Here is a 15725-nt window from a genome sequence, read left to right as displayed (position 1 = left end):
GATCACCGGCAAGCCACGCGCGCGCGCATGGGCTCGCACGCGTCAGCGACCGCTCCTATGGCGGACTTCCACATGACCGTCGACGAGCAGCAACAGCTTTTAAACAACGCTCCCATTCACAACAGCCTTGCGAGGCCTGACAGTGGTGATCACATCAACGATCACGCACACCACGGCACACAATACATGACGCCGTTGTCGTCCCCGAGAGGTGAAGACCCAGCCGACAAGACAACTGCGAGCCTCGCCATCCATGGCACAAGTGAACCTGCTCCTGCGTCAGCGGTGGCGGCCGTTGAGGCACCCTCGCCGGGGCGCGCCGCCCTCTCATCGCTGAGCTGTCCTGACCATTATCGACGTCGCCTGTTCGCCTCGTCGCGGCACGACTTGGACAACACCGTCGAGGAGTTCGTGCAGAGAGCAGCGAACGATGCAGATGTGCCGCCAGGCCTCCTAGGATTTCTACAGAGACAGCGGCAGCACCAGCCACAAGAGCAGCTGCGCCAGGATCCCCAACCGGGGCTCTCACCGCTGGTGTCGACCTCCTCCGTGAACTCAGTACGAAGTGTTGCTCAGACAACCCCCCCACGGCAGTCGTTCGCACTTCCCTCGCAGGATCTCGACTCGACCGCGGCTTGCAAGGCGGCAACGGCGCCGATGGAAGTAAATAGAGACGACAGCGACGTTCTCCTCCATAGCCACAACAGTAGCGGCAGCGGTGGCACACAGGTCTACGGGCTAACCAAGCTCGCCCCCTCAGACCCCTCGAGCGGCTTAGCGGAGGAGGACGAGGAAGAGGGCACGACTTTCAGCGTCGGTGGTGGTGGTGGTGGCAACGGTCATGTGCGGCCAAGACTAACAGCGGGGATGAAAACAGCGAGGCTCCTTGCAGCACCCCTGCCTAAGCAGCGCCACTGCAGTAGTCATCGCATGACCGCACCGTCGGTCAACCCTCAAAGCACAAGGGAACTGCGGCAGCTCTGCACCTCTGCACTGCAGCGTCGCGACAGTACCATCACAGGCGTGTACCAGGGCATCAGCAGCGGCGGTGGTGCCGCCGCTTCCACCGCCCGCTGCGACTCAACCGCTTCCCTTATGAGACTGCAACGCTCGCACCAGCCGGTGCCCTGCACTGCCACCGTCAGCGGCGTCACCTTGCCGGTCGTCTTTCGGTTTCTCGCCATCCGGTCATGCTCACAGCCGGACTCCGTGCCTCGCGTACTGCCGGCATCCGACAGCTCACCACTCCCAACGACAAGCGGTAACACCGGCAGAGCACTCGCTGATCATCTTTACGAGGTCCCTGGAGTGCTGCGCCAACGTGTTCATCCGCCAGCCTTGTCCACCTCCGTCATCGCCTTCCCTGCCTCGCTGGCGCAGTCATCTCCGCGGGGCATTGACACCTCAGCGGGCAAGCGCTTCGCCCTTGCCGACGTGCAGAAACCTACACAGGTAGCTGACGAAAAGGCTTCAAAAGGCCACTCTTGCGTGCCGCTACCGCCTCTGCTTCAGCTCTCCTCGGTCGCGACTCGCGCGTCCACACAATCATCGGCGTCGGCGCAGCTCTTCGGCGGTGCCACGGCGACAAACGCCACGATCCTCAGCAGCATCAGCATCACCGACATCCCCTCCACGAATTTGTCGTCTTCGGTAGCTGCTGCGTGCGGCAGGCAGGCGCCGACCTCAGACTATGCAACAAGGGAGTCGTACAGTAGCCTTGGTGTGTCGTACCACCAGCAGCCGCGCTTCCGCCGAGCCCAACTCGGAAGCGTGAGCAGTCATAGCAGGAGTGCCGTCAAGCCGCCGACGGCCGAGGCGGCGGCGGCGGCGGCGGCCGGCCTCAGTGACATCGTGACTGCTGGGAGTATATCGGGTCGGCGGTCTTCTTATGGGGAGACGGATCCGTCGCTGACGGCAGGCGTGGTGTGGTTCGGGATGTTCTCCTCGTACGCCCCATCGGTCACCTCACCCACCGCAGACACGCCCACTAGCACGACCAACTACTGCTACAGCTGCGCGAGCAGCTCCATTGCCGGGTGACCGATGCGAGGGGGTTGTGGCAGGGACGGCAACAAGTGGGGAGAGTACCCATCGCTGTCCAAGTCGCCCCCGGCACGCTGTCGACGTCGCCTGATGGTCTTCAACACACTTGACACAACCCTCGCGGCAAGCAGGGGATCAAGCATCGGCCGAAGCCTCCACCGTACCGCGGCAATATGTGCATCGGATGAGCGAGCTGCGGTAGGCTCTGTTGTGGACATCACCGTCAGCGACGTCACAGCTCCTGCCGCAGTACCACCTCGGCCGCAGCACGAGCACCTTTGCGAGGAGCCTCTTGTGAATGTCAGCGCAACCGACCCCGTAGCGCCCCTGCATTGGCCAGACGGACTGTGCGTGGTCGGCGTTGCTGACTGTAAAAACAGCGGTAGGTTGGAGCCTGCTGCACCATGACCATCACCATCGATCTCGGTGACAGCGCCAAGGGCGACGATGTTCGTGGCACCGCAAGGACTGCCGCCAGAGGACGCGCGATCTGTCTCCCCGCCGACGCGCTTCTCCAGCGCAGCCGACTCGGTCGTCAGCATTACCACGCTGAATCTTCCAGAGTCTGATATATATATATATATACATATATAGGCGTGGGGGGTGGACGGTGATGAGCGGTGCTGCCCGCTTATGCCGGCAGAAACGACAGAGCAGACCGGAAGACTCAGCAATGCGCCTCAAGCGCGCGCGCTCTCTCTCCTTCTCTCGGCACGTACTTGATTTGTGGTTTCTTTGATGCTTCTCGCTGTTTGCCTGGTCACTGTGTGCACGCAGGCGCGCTCGATGCCTCCCCCTCCCTCCCCCCGCCCCTCTCCCTCCTCTGTCCTCTCCTCGTTTGTGTTAGGCACACGGGCCGCGTATAATCGGCAGAACGAAGGCGAAAAATGTAGACTGCGGGAGGAGGGGGGCACATCACCTGCGCTGCTGCCACTGCGTTTGTCTGCCGGCCATCCTCCTTCGTTGTGTTGTGCCGCTTCACTCACCCCTCCCCCTCCCCCTCCTCCGTCTTTCTCTTCGCTAGGCGTGTGTGTGGGGGGGGGGGAGAGGCCCCTCTGAGCTTCACACCTCAGAATGTGCCTACCGCAGCGCCGTGTCTTTACTATAGATGTGTATGTGTGCGTCTTTTGGGATGTCTCTTCCGTCTACTCCCTTTATGCCCGCACGTTGTTGGCGATGACGGCATCCTGCGCGCGTGGGGCGTGTGCGCTGCTCTTCGCCCCCCTCTCCACCCTTGTGCGTTCGTTGTTCTCTCTTTCTCTGTCGTTTGTTGGCTGTCGACCACCGGTGTGTGCGACATCCCCAAGACGTATGAAACACAACACGCAGCACCCGCGCAGCATCTGCCCCCGCACCCGCCCATCTCCGTGCACCGCCCCTGCCCCTTCCATTCCGTCTTCTCGTATTTTCATTCTCTCTCTGTGTGCGTGTGTGGGTGTGTGTTGAAAGCCTCACCGCCGCCTCGCGCGCCACGCTGACCAGAGTGGCTGACCAAGCGCTACTGGCGCGCAACTTCAATCCTAAGCAAAAATTGCGAAGCGCGTGTCGAGCGCGCAGAGAAACCTTCTCCCTTGACAGGACAGTGCACCGACCAGTTCGCCAAGCACCCGGGGTTTCATGAGCACAGCCAACGCCGCTGCAGCCGCTCGGTCGCAACCCCGCGAGCACCTGAACATTATTTACCCCGATGAGGGAAAGCGGTACAAACTCAACGTGCGTGCCCCGATCAGCCGCCTCACAGTTGGGAAGGTGAAGCAGTGCCTTGCCGCCGTCAGCTCATGCCCCATTCCGCTGAACAAAATGGTGCTGCACCTCAACGGAGTGCCGCTGAGCAGCGACAAGGACCTGTGCTCCAGCCTCGGCATCGGTAACGGTGCCACCCTCTCTCTGGAGGCTCGACATACACCGAACAAGTACAACAGCGAAGAAGATGGCGGCGACGGAGGTGCGAAGGGTGCGCAATCGCCTGTCGGCGCTGCCACACCCGGTGCTGCCGCGTCGCCTTCGCTGTCGATATCGTCACCGATGTCGCATCAGCGCCGGCTGCTGGAGCTTCAGACACTCAAGCAGCAGGATGAAATGCTGCACAAAGACGCCGTTGTGCGGAATGACGTGCTGCGGCACACACTGCACCACGTCGAGGAGGAAATGGACCAGGCAAACCTTCGCCGCCGCCAGCTTGAGAGGCAACGCGAAAGCGCTGATGAAGAACTACAGCACATCAAGGGGAAAGAGGCCGAGGCGGCACGCGAGCGGGAGCGGTTTGCCATGCTGCAGGCGCAAGAGGCGGCGCGTGCGAGTGAGCGCGCGACACAGCTAGTGGAGCGTCGGGAACAACTCCGTGCCGAGCAGGAGGCCGCCCGCGCCGTGGCGATGCTGAAGCTCGAGAATGAAAAGAAAAAGGCCCTGCTGGCGCAGCAACAGGCCTTCTTCAACGCCGAGCGAGAGCGGGCCAAGCGGGAGCAGGAAAACTTCGAGGCTACAACCAAGGCCCGGGAGCTGGAGTTGCGGGCACGTGAGATCGATATAGAGCATCTGAGGCTCGCTCGCATTCGTGAGGCGCGAGCTCTGGACATGGACCGCCGCCTGGCAGTGCAGCAACGACTGAATTACTACGCCCAACTGGGCATCGAGGCACCGGGGGCGCTGCAGCGCGAGGCGGCGGCGCTTCTACTAACCGAAAAGGGAAAGAGCGATGGGGAGGCAACGAATGAGGCGCTGGTGGGTGAGGGCAGCCACCACTGGCCTGGCGTCCAGTGCCATCCCCCCAACTCGAAGGTGAGCGCCACGGCGCTCAAAGGACACACCGGCAAATCGGCCGCGAGCGCTCTCGATACCATTACCGATGGCCTCGTGCGTAGCCGCGGGTCATCATCGCCTCCGCTGTCGCACTCCGTCCAAAGGCCTGCGGTAGTGGCGGCAGTGCCGGATGGGAGCTTCTACGATGCGCGCGAAAACGCTGAGGAAAATCTGCGTCGCCTCGGCGAGGACCTCGGCCTCCGCGACGGGCTGCAGTTTGACGAGAGCGACACCTGCGTCATCAGCATCGACGGTGAGTACACGCTTCTCGTGATGTACGACACCGTGACCGAGCGACTCTACCTCTACTCCACTTTGCTGGCGTCACTGCCGCCGGTTGTTCAGGCAACGACAGAGGGTCGGCTGAAGCTGTACGAGTTCCTGCTGGAGGCGTCTCTGCTCGGACGCGAGATGTGCGGCGGGGGCGTTGGTTCCTCCATTCGTAATGACTTTATCCTCATGTCCGCCAGCCTGTACATGCCGACGAGTCAGCCGTGGTCGCTGCGAACGCTGGCACCACAGTTCTTACACTGTCTCCAGCACTGGCGCACGAAGCTTACGGAGTTCTTGCAGACCCTGGAGGCACAGGAGAGCCACCTCCAGGGCGGTGGCATTGATACTGTACCTCCAAGCCCGCCAGCGGCGGCACCACAACCGCCGCAGCAGCATGGGTACTTTACCGCCTCATCCTCCCAATCGCCCTCCTTGGCCCACAGCCCCTACCGCCCCAGCTCAGCGGCGATTCGCATCGTTAGCCCTCGCCCACGGTGCTTGGCAACCTCCCCATCTCCGTCACAGGCCTCCAGCTCGGCGGCAGTAGCGGTGACACCCCTAGCGGCGCCGTACACCTCGCCGCCCAACGGCAGTGCCATTCCAGTCCTGGGACTCGAGGTGACCAGCACTGTGCTGATCAATGGGGTGCCGACACACTACGAGGACGGTGTCCTCGTAGTGAACGCGGCGGGCCCGTCGGTGCTCGCCGGTGTGCAGCCAAACGACTTCATCGAGGAACTGAACGGAGTGCGCATACACAACGTCGGCGACTTCCGCCGTGTCATCGAGGAGCAGCTGGCGCCAGGCATGCTTGTGCCGGTCCGCATCAACCGTGGTGGGGTAGCGATGGTGGTGACGGTGCATGTAGAGGCGGCGCGGCCGCTGTAGCGTAGCACAGGCGAGATGGTTGGGTGCTCGAAGGGGGCGTGTGGAGGCTTACGTGTCGGCGAGCGGACACCACCACTTTATCACCACTGCTTGTCGGTGCCTTTCTCTGAATGCATCTGGGCATCGCCGTTGATGTCAGTGGCGACAGAGGTGCGCGTGGCAAACATGCACAAGCCTCTCCCCTCCCAATTTCCCCGTCCACCCCCCCCCTTCGATCTGTGCAGCTGCAGTGGCTCTTGTACACCACCACACACATTCTCTTCAAAACGTAGAACAGCATGTGCGCACGACGGCGCATTGCGTTGGCGAGTGGCTCTTCTCGCTGCAGCCTCTGCTGCGCCAGGAGGCAATCGTCCACACACACACACACATATACAACATGCATGAGGGAATATGAAAAGAAAGCGCACATGCAGGATGCAGTGCGATTGCGATTAACACGCTCGACAATGGCAACAGTTTGATGGCCATCTGCGTCGACCCCGTTACTGCTGATGAGCGCCCTTCTCTGTGAGAGACTGTTGGGAGGGAGAGAGAGGGGGGGAAGCCGCATCAAGTGGATGTGTTTGAGTGTTCGTGGGTGGTGGTGGTGGTGGTGGGGTTCACTAGCATCTTAAGCACAAACAAACGCCCCGCCCCCCCCCCCCACAGCCTGTATGTCTTCTCATCTCATTCCTCCCTACCCACCCATCATCCCCCTCTCTCTCGCTTCGTCTTCCCCGTCATCACATCACCCTACACTCCGCACGCTCCTCTCACTCTTCTTCTTGCGACTTGGTGATGGCTTTCCGATTAGGTGTGTGGGGGTGTGTAGGAAGCTGAGAAACGCTCGCACAGCCACATGCACTGAGATGCACACCGATGTCAGAGAATGTGGCGCACCTTCTGAACGGTCGCCCGCAGTGCGCGAGCGGCAATGCCGGCTCGCTTACACGTCACACACTCGCTACGGATTCAATCGAGGAGGTCGACATTGTGAGCGCCACGACTCGCGCCTCATCGCCAGAAGCGACTCTTGAACAGCAGCGCCACGTCGCCCTACCACAGAAGCATCGAGGCTTGCTGCAGTGTGCGTCTTGGCATCGTCGGCGGCCGCGCTCGGGATCAGTGCCAGAATTCTCCTTGCCACCACAGCAACGCCTCGCGTGTGCGCACTCCGGGCGCAAACAGGCGAGCGAAGATGGGGTGTTTGGCGAAGATACACAGTCAACAGGGGTCAGTCTCAGCAGCCTCACGGTCGAGGATGGTAACAGCGGCAGCTCCAGAGCGGCAAGTGCTGATGACGACGAGGAGCGCAGAGCCGAGCTGTCATGGAATCCTCGCACACGAGCTCATCCTCTAAATAGCGCCTTGCACCATGACGTCAGCGCCAAGTGGAGGCAGTGTATCGGCCACCGGCTGGGGTCGGCAACCGAAGGACGGCGACCGGCTGTCTCACTGCGCCCGCCGCCGCTGCGAACCCCTCGCGCGTGCGCCCGCCCGCATACGCATGACATTCCTGCGACTTTAGCCAATCTTCTCCGCCACTACCTCTCCTGGGCACCGCCCTTATCGCCCGTAGCGGCAGCAACAGGGGTGCCTTTTCCCACAGATGGCAACGTGTGTACTCGCTTCCTCTCGGTACGCTGGGGTTGCCAGGCGATGACGGCGCTGCAGTCCCAATCAGATCTGCATCGACGGCCACTCGCGGAGGAACGCACGTGGGACGCTGCGCCTCCCTGCCCTCCTCGCCCGCCGCGGCGTGCACCGTCGCCATCTTTCCAACGGCGGCTGTCTGCTAGCCACACCACGAACAGGCACGGCGCCGACGAGCACCGTTGCTGCAGCGCCACAAGCTGTCACGCCTCGCATCGGTGGCAGCAGGAACACCTGTGGAACCTCCTGACGCACTACCCACGTGACGCGAGTGCCTGCCTCTCACTGGGTCTCGGCGTCTGTGCGGCGCTGGATGCCATGCGTGCAGCACCACCACCAGTGCTGCCTGTGGCGGTGCTGCAGGATATCGCGGCGACGACGGCGACAGAGATAAGTGCGTTTGTACACGCCTGCGAGGAGGCGTGGCAGACTGCGGTCAGTGCATCGCTCGAGCCAACAGCAGCTCTACCGTCGCTCGCCAGGAGTATGGGCGACGCTACCTGCATGTGTGGCTGCTTGGCTGCAGGACAGCTGCTCGACCCCGCCCTTTATAGGTTTCATCTCCTGTACTACCGGCATCATCATCGCTATACACCGTTGCGGCAGCATGACGGCGACGACTACCGAGCTGGCGAGTCGTCGATGAACAGTACGCAGCACAGTGGCGAGCGCTACGCGCTTGAGGAGGCGAGGGCAGCGGTGTTCGGCCGCCCGCATGCCCAGAGGCAGCCGCCTCAACAGGCACGCTGCCTCCCTCTTCCTCCCCATGATGAATGGCGCGCTCCTGGCACAGGACCAGTGCGGGCACCTTTGCTCTCCGCCACCCCTCCCCCGCCCCACCTCCCGCGGGTTCAGGGCACCTCACCAACAGCGCTGCTGCCGCTGTTGGCGGTGCAGACACTCTCAGGATTTGTGCAGGCCTCCAGCGCGCGTCGAAGTTCTGTGATGTCTCGCCAGCGACGGCGCTGGGGACTACGCGCGACACGGCGAGGCTGTGGGCGCCAGTCCGCCTCGCCGCCGGGCGCCACCTCAACTGGGGCGCCACCTCAACCAGCTCCGTCAGGCACGCAGAGTAGCTCGAGAGGATTTACGACGCAGCAGTCGCAGCCGGGGAAGAGCAGAGACGACGACGCTGAGGCAAACCCACTTTGCAACTACGCTCACTTCTGCGATGAGACGGAGAGGCTGTGGGCGGTGATGGCGAGCGTCCTGCTCGCGTGGAAGCAGCTGGAGCAGTGCGTCTCTTTAGTGCTGCTTGTCCCGCGGCTGGAGGTGCTCCCGTCCTCCGCGTCGCATACGTGGCGGCTCGTACCGCCGTCGCCAACTTCGCAGTTCTCGAAATCCCCCGCTTTGTCACCGCTCGCGCGCGCCGCGGCGTCCATGCGGCTGCACAACGCCGCTGTGGAAGGCATGCTGCTGCACGCCACCCATGACAGCGCCGTCACAGCGCCTCCAGTTCCTGCAGGTGGGACGCAATTTGAACGCGCTGCGCTCGCCCGCCTGCGCGTCCGTCTGCTCTCCATTCCTCCGAGGCCTCGCCACACAGCGAGCGCAGAGGAGAGCGACAACGTCGCGTCCTCGCTGTGCATGATGGAGGCCTTCGTGTATGGAGAGCTGCAGGGTCAGATTGCGCACCTGCCGCTGTGGTGCGCCGTGGCGGTGGAAGTGCTACAGCTCTACATCGAGCAGTTTCGCCAAGACCGCACGTTGCTCGCGCGAATGGCGGAGGAAGAGCAAGGCGACGCTGCGGCTCTGAGAGCTGCGGGCAGCGATGATGACGCCACATGGGCCTGTGTGCACTCTAGCCGAGTGCACCAAGTCGTGCTGCTGGCCATACGTCTCATGACCCTGCCCTGCGTGTTTGCCAACCGTGCGTTTGCCCCTGGCGTGGCAGCGGAGAGGACCGAGGCGCCGCCTCCAACAACTTGTCAGACTCGCAGATGGCGCCAAAGTTCGCCGGAAGATCGCGGTGCGAAGGTTTCTCATGAATGTGGCGGCTTGCAGCATCCTTCACGTGAGTCCCAAGCTGCTGTTGCAGCAGCCACAGGCGCTTCAGCTGCGAACGTGGAAGTGCCAGTGCCAGTCTCGGCAACGACCGTGGCACAGCTCTCTGCGGTAATGACCCGGCACCCGCTCTTCGGCGTCGCCGTAGCGGTGGTCGGCGGTGGCGTACCACTGCACTGGGCCGTGACATGTGTGGCACCGCGCGCCATGAACGCTCACTCTCACGCAGCAGTGCCACCACCTCCCTTCCCAGCGCAGTGCAGTAGCCGCAGCGGCGACGGGGTGGATTCGCGGCGTGCTCACGTCGCAGACGTGGCCGCCGCAGACGCTGAAGCACAGACAGAGCTACGTCGACTGGTGCAGCTTCTCCACATGTGGTTGCGAGAGGCGGAGAGGCGGCCATGACTACACCGTACCGTCTTTCCCCGTCCTCTCTCTCTCTCTATCGATGTCATGATTTCGCGCAAAGTGATGGGGAGTAGGCACGATGCCCAACACACACACACGCACGCACACCTCACCGCCGCAGCAGACGCCACCGCTCTCCTTTGCCACCCCTGCACACGCACGCCCAATAACAACACGAGGCAGCTCTTGCTTGCCTAGCGGGTATTTCGCTTCTTTATAGTCTCTTGTACGCGCCACATCCCTGCTACACTCCAGCTGCTGTGCCTCCGTCTTCCCCCCTCCCCCCCCCTCGCTCTGTGCAACCATCCGCAACCACACTACAAGCGGGCCAAGAAGGAACATCCATGTGAAACCCGAACAGCACACTTCGTGCTACCCCCCCCACCCCACACACACACACACCTCCGCCTCCGCCTCCCTTCTCTCTCTCTCCCTCGCTTGCTCGCTGCATGGCCTCCACTCAGGGAGAGAGTGGATATCAAGGCAGCAACATCACGCGCGCAGGCGTTGTATCGTGAGTAGTAGCGGGTGGATGCTCACCGCTCTCCTCTCTTTCGTGTGGATTCCGTGTTGTTCCTGAATGAGATCGGTACTCCCTGCGGGACACATCGCCCACCTCCCCGTTCTCCTCCTCCCTCTCCCTACCCTCGCCACGCACAACTCTCTCCTCCTCCTCCTCCTCCTCCCTCCTTTGCTAACCATCCTCCATACTCATGAACGACGCGCCTCACCTGTGCGCCTCCTGTCTTGGGGAGGTTGACGTGCTCACACGCACGGCTGAGGTGCTGAGAGGTTAACTTGAGAACGAAAAGAAAGTGAAAGGAGCGGGAGAGAGCACAGGCGCGTAGCACAGCAGCAGCGAAGCGGACCGACAGGAGAAGCAAACGAGAGGCGCCTCCTCGCCTCGCACTTGTTGGTCGTGCGTGCGTCTACCCGTCTGGCTGTCCGTGTGTCGCGCGGTACTTTCGTCTCTGCTCCTCCGCATCCCGGCCAGCACCCGAGGGGGGGGGAAGACGTCCTCGCGCGAAGGTGTGACGCGCCACAACACCGAAAAGGGGGGAAAACGTGGAAAAATCGAGACAAAACAACGCATGAGGGCAGTCAAGACGCGCCGCGCAGGGGCGATTCGCTCTGTGCGCGACGTCAACGGCAATGGCGATGTTGCCGGTAAACACAGTGATAGGGACGCACTGGATGACGCTATGTTTCAGGTGGGCCTCAGTACTGTTGGCGTGGAGGACAAGTGCCCCGAGGACCCCCTCGCCGTCGTGTTCGCGCAGGACGCACCGCTGACGCTCACCGCCCGCGACGACCCGTGCGTCATTGCCCACCTGCCCCTCCGCTTCAAAGACGTGCTGCCTGCAGTCTGTCACCAACTTCAGTTCCGGCAGCGGCAGGCCACGCATCAGACTTGTGTGGATGCGGACAGCTTTAGCACCAAGGACAACCCACTCACGTCCCCCGCACCGCCCACGGTCGACGCCGCTTCTCACCCACCGCCACCGTACCAACACGCGCACGTGTCCGACATGGTCGTGCGGCTGCTGCCCATTGCGGTGGGTCAGGCGCGCAGCTGCAAGACAGCATTGATGCATCCGGAAGAGGATGAGGAAGACCCCACCGCAGCCACAGCAGCACACGGGCCAGAGAGCACCGATGAGCAGCAGCAGCAGCAGCAGCAGTCTGCAGCGTCAACAGAGAAGAGGGCCGACCATGAGGCAGAGGATGCCGTGCAAGGCGCGCCAGCCCTGGCACCCGTGTCGGAGCACCAGCTGTACCGCACGCGGGCGACAGAGCAGCTTTTAGAGTATTTTTTCTCCTCCCCTACGCCTGCCGACGGTGCGGACAGCGTTGACCGCGACGAAGCGCGGCGCAGCTTCACCGTGGCCGCGTGTCTGAGTGGCATGCGCGAAGTTCCTTCCGGTACCGTTGAGTACGTTGAGCTGCTGCGTGAGATGGTCTCTCTGGAGGACTCATTGCGTGATGCGAAGCCGGATGAGACCGCAGTCGACGCGGTCGTACACTTGCCACCGTACGTGCGCGACTTGCTCGTCGGCGTGTCGCCGATGGAAAGTGCACCTGCTGCTGCCTCCCTCGCTAGCAGCGGCGTCGCCAGTGGGGTGAAGAATGTGGCATTGCGCACCGCGGATGGCTCGGTAGCTGCCGTCGAGCGGGTGCCAGTGGTGACGACGACGTTGCGCTCCACCTTGGATGCAGTGCTGCCGCCGCGGCTCTTCCTCTACTACTCCGTCCACCATGCGACAGCCGTGGCGGTGCACCAGAGGCGCCAGGCTGCTCAGCATCGCCAAGCCCATCTTCGTCGTCACCAGGAGGCGCACCCGGACGACGTGAAGGGACTGGAAGAAATGGAGGCTCTTCGTGAGGCGCTCGCCGGCGAGTATATGGAGGCACCGGTCGGCGTTGTCTTGGTCATTCTCGAGCGGACGAGTGACGTGCAGGCGCCGCGTGATTACCTCTTGAAGCTGGAGCAGACACTGAACGAGGTGCTGGACATGGTGCGGGCGCGATGCTGCGGTCGTCCACTGAAGCTCATTCGCACGAGCACCGCCCATGAGCCAGCCCCAAAACAGCAGCGGCACACCGCATCGGCCCCGGCAGCATCTGGTCTGTCTCCGGGCACACGGCTCAAACAGGAGAACGCCAGCAGCAGCAGTAGCAGCATGAAGGCAGCCTCCGCGAAGGGCCAGAAAGCGCCAGCAACTACGATCATCCTCGCCACCCCAGACAAGCAGGTCTGCACGCGCACACTGAAGCCGCTGCCAGCGCAACCGGCCGCCATGTCGGCTAGCGGCGGCGGCTCGGCTACCGTCTTTTCGACGCTAAATGTGGTGGAGCTGAACAAGGAGCGGACATTAGTGCAACTAAGCCTTCTCGGTGAGGAGCTCATCCGGCAGGTAACCGTCGATCTTCCAGAGCGCGGCGTCCTTCTCCGGCGCCTCCTCGACGAGGCACAGCTCTCCATCGACGCCTGCGCCATCCTCGCTCGCGAACGCTCCAAAGCCACGCAAGAGCATCTGCTAGACGGCCAAGACGTGCGGGAAGCGACGGTAGTGCAGTGCAAAGTCCTCGAGAGCGAAGTGGCGGAGCTACGGTCGCGGCTGGCGTACGTGACGGCACGCAAGGCAGCGCTGAGAATGTGGGTAGAGGAGCAGAAGGCGCGGGAGCTGGCGGTGAGTCGCGAGCGAGTGAATTTCGAAACAAGCTTGCAAGAGCGACTGACAGCGCACACGGAGCGGGTGAAGATGGCGCAGGATGCCGCACGCCGTAGCTCCCTGCCAGGGTGATCCGTGTGCGATGAAGGGGAGAGGAGGCAAGCGGGAATATCCACTCAGCGCAGCTGCCATAACACACGTAGCGTCGATAGCAACGCTGCTGCTGCGCAAGTCCGCCAGCGTTGCCTGTTTGGTTTACCCCTCCTGGTCTTTCCTTCTCTTCGCCTCTCTCTCTCTCCGGCACCGCCCCACCCACACGGCCCTCTTTGCGGGTGCTGCGTCGCTCTTCCGTTGATGTACGCCACCAGTGTTCTCTCGCCGCGCCCGCACCCCGCTCTCCAGTCCATGCGTGTGCGCTCCCGCATCACAGACCCCCACCCACACACACACGCGCGCATCTTCATGTAAAGTATTTGGCACACACACACACACACACGCGTACCCCAGGCCCTCTCTCTCCCTCTTTCATAGTTTCCTTGTCTTGTTCTCTATTCCCTCTCCTTTCACTTCGGCAGTATCCGCCACACCCCCGCCACATTAGTTCTATCGATGTCCTGCGTCTGGGTGTGTGCGTGTGCGTGTACCCTATGCCAGGTGGAAGTGAAATCATTACTCTCTCTCTCTCTGCCCGATGTAGCCACCTCGCGCGCTACCTCTCCCACCCTCGCCCCTCTCAGTCGTTTCCCTCTGTCTCTTACTCGCATTCCTACCTCGCTGCTCTCTTCACAGTGTTTCGTGGTGATGGAGAGGTGAACGGGACAGGCGGAAGCGGCGAGGGCCAGTGGATACCGGAGAGGGTTTCAAGGCAGAGGCGGAGTTGCACGGTGGTGGCAAAGCGTCAAGCTTCAGATGACGCAGGTACGCACGTGTGTGTGTGTGTCACTTCCTCTGCTGCTACACGCATACCAACACACGTCCACCTTGGGAGGCCACCCGCTTGTCAGAGGATTCGCGGTACTCTTCCCTCTCCGCCCCTCCTATCGATGTGCCAACACCAAGCGCTTCGGCGTGCGCGCTACCAACGACGAGCCTCTGCTGCGCTCTTCACAGTCATCATCATGGCACCTACACACTTCTGTGCATCGCTTCGCTCCTCTACTCCACTCCCTTCCCTCCCCTCTCCCCCTGCACGTTCATCGTACGCACACCGCATTAGCTTTTCCCCTCTCTCCTCGCCTCATATTTTACTGAACCCGCGATCTCTTTATTGGCCCCTTGGCTCCCTTATTAGTCCGTGCGTCGTGTGTATGTGTGTGTGCTATCGTCTCCAACGTCAATCCATCCCGCTCTCTCTCCCACCCCCTCCCTTCCCTCGTGTGTGTGTGTGTGTGTGGAAGAGTACGTGCTTGCGAGCGTGCGTGAGAGAGAGACGAAGCGTGCGTGCGTGCGCCCGCCCCCCTCCTCCTCCCCTCTGGTGTAAAGCAAAACGGTGCGTTTGTTGGCAGCCACATTGTGCTTTGAGTCACTCACTCTTTTCCTCTCCATCAAGCACGCACGCACTCGCCCTCCCCCCCTCTCCACTTCCGTCCGTCCCGTTACCACTCCCCCTCCCTTCCCTCCCTCGCTCTTGCAGTCATCAACCGACGCCTGTGCGTGTCCATCAGTGCCTACAGACCATCGGCGTCGCTCGTGACCGAGGCACTTGCCACTGGCAGTACGCAGCAGCTTGTCTGTGACCTCCTTTCCCGACCCCCCCCCCTCCTCCTCCTCTCCTCCGTCGCCGGGAGCCATGCTCACGACACGCATTATCAAGGAGACGGAGAAACTCCAGAGGGAATGCCCGCCCGGCATCACGGCTACGCCGACCAGTGAGAACCCGCGCTACTTCATGGTGACAATCCAGGGACCGCCACAGTCGTGCTATGAGGGCGGTCTCTTCCGCCTGGAGCTTTTTCTGCCGGAGGAGTACCCGATGAAGCCGCCAAAAGTGCGCTTTCTCACGCGCATTTATCACCCGAACGTAGACAAGGTGGGTCGCATTTGCCTCGACATCATCAAGGACAAGTGGTCGCCGGCGCTGCTGATCAACAAGGTGCTGCTGTCTATTCAGATCCTCATGTCGAGCCCTAACCCAGACGACCCGCTGGCGAACGACGTCGCGGAGCATTGGAAGGATGACGAGGCCGGTGCGATGCAGACGGCCCGCGAGTGGACTCGCACGTATGCCAAGCCGTGAAGTATGACAGCAATGATACCTTGTGTGTAGGTGTGTCTGTCTGTCTCTCTCTCTCTCTCTGCGTCACTCCTAAGGAGGTATGGAGAGATGAACAGAGATGAGTTCCCCACCCCCATGCCCTCTTTCCTCTTCAGGTCCGTTGCTGTAGGCGTTGAGCTGCGCGTGCGAATACACGAGCAGTCATATATGAAACTCTGTGTTGTGTGTGCGTGTGCGTGTGCGTGTGCCGGTATATTTCTGTATGTGCTTGACGGTGTTGGATGACG

General features: G+C 62.1%; 5 protein-coding genes across 5 annotated transcripts; all 5 read left to right on the top strand.

Moving 5' to 3' along the window:
- Window positions 1-27: 27 nt before the first annotated feature.
- On the top strand, window positions 28-2040 carry LPMP_040680 (hypothetical protein; the record flags this gene model as incomplete). Its single annotated transcript, XM_010705412.1, has 1 exon — window positions 28-2040. One exon carries the CDS (start codon window positions 28-30, stop codon window positions 2038-2040), a length of 2013 nt encoding a protein of 670 aa, XP_010703714.1.
- Window positions 2041-3660: 1620 nt separating this feature from the next.
- On the top strand, window positions 3661-6003 carry LPMP_040670 (hypothetical protein; the record flags this gene model as incomplete). The annotated part of the gene is made up of 1 exon (XM_010705411.1): window positions 3661-6003. One exon carries the CDS (start codon window positions 3661-3663, stop codon window positions 6001-6003), a length of 2343 nt encoding a protein of 780 aa, XP_010703713.1.
- Window positions 6004-6864: 861 nt separating this feature from the next.
- LPMP_040660 (hypothetical protein) lies at window positions 6865-10047 on the top strand (the record flags this gene model as incomplete). Its single annotated transcript, XM_010705410.1, has 1 exon — window positions 6865-10047. The coding sequence occupies one exon, from the start codon at window positions 6865-6867 to the stop codon at window positions 10045-10047; it is 3183 nt and encodes a 1060-aa protein (XP_010703712.1).
- Window positions 10048-11141: 1094 nt separating this feature from the next.
- Window positions 11142-13355, top strand: LPMP_040650 (hypothetical protein; the record flags this gene model as incomplete). The annotated part of the gene is made up of 1 exon (XM_010705409.1): window positions 11142-13355. The coding sequence occupies one exon, from the start codon at window positions 11142-11144 to the stop codon at window positions 13353-13355; it is 2214 nt and encodes a 737-aa protein (XP_010703711.1).
- Window positions 13356-15012: 1657 nt separating this feature from the next.
- LPMP_040640 (ubiquitin-conjugating enzyme e2, putative) lies at window positions 15013-15459 on the top strand (the record flags this gene model as incomplete). The annotated part of the gene is made up of 1 exon (XM_010705408.1): window positions 15013-15459. One exon carries the CDS (start codon window positions 15013-15015, stop codon window positions 15457-15459), a length of 447 nt encoding a protein of 148 aa, XP_010703710.1.
- Window positions 15460-15725: the final 266 nt, after the last annotated feature.

Source organism: Leishmania panamensis (genome assembly GCF_000755165.1).
Source record: "Leishmania panamensis strain MHOM/PA/94/PSC-1 chromosome 4 sequence".
Lineage (NCBI taxonomy): Eukaryota > Euglenozoa > Kinetoplastea > Trypanosomatida > Trypanosomatidae > Leishmania > Leishmania panamensis.
The sequence above is the reverse complement of the archived record's forward strand: the minus strand, read 5'-3'. Positions and strand labels throughout refer to the sequence as shown.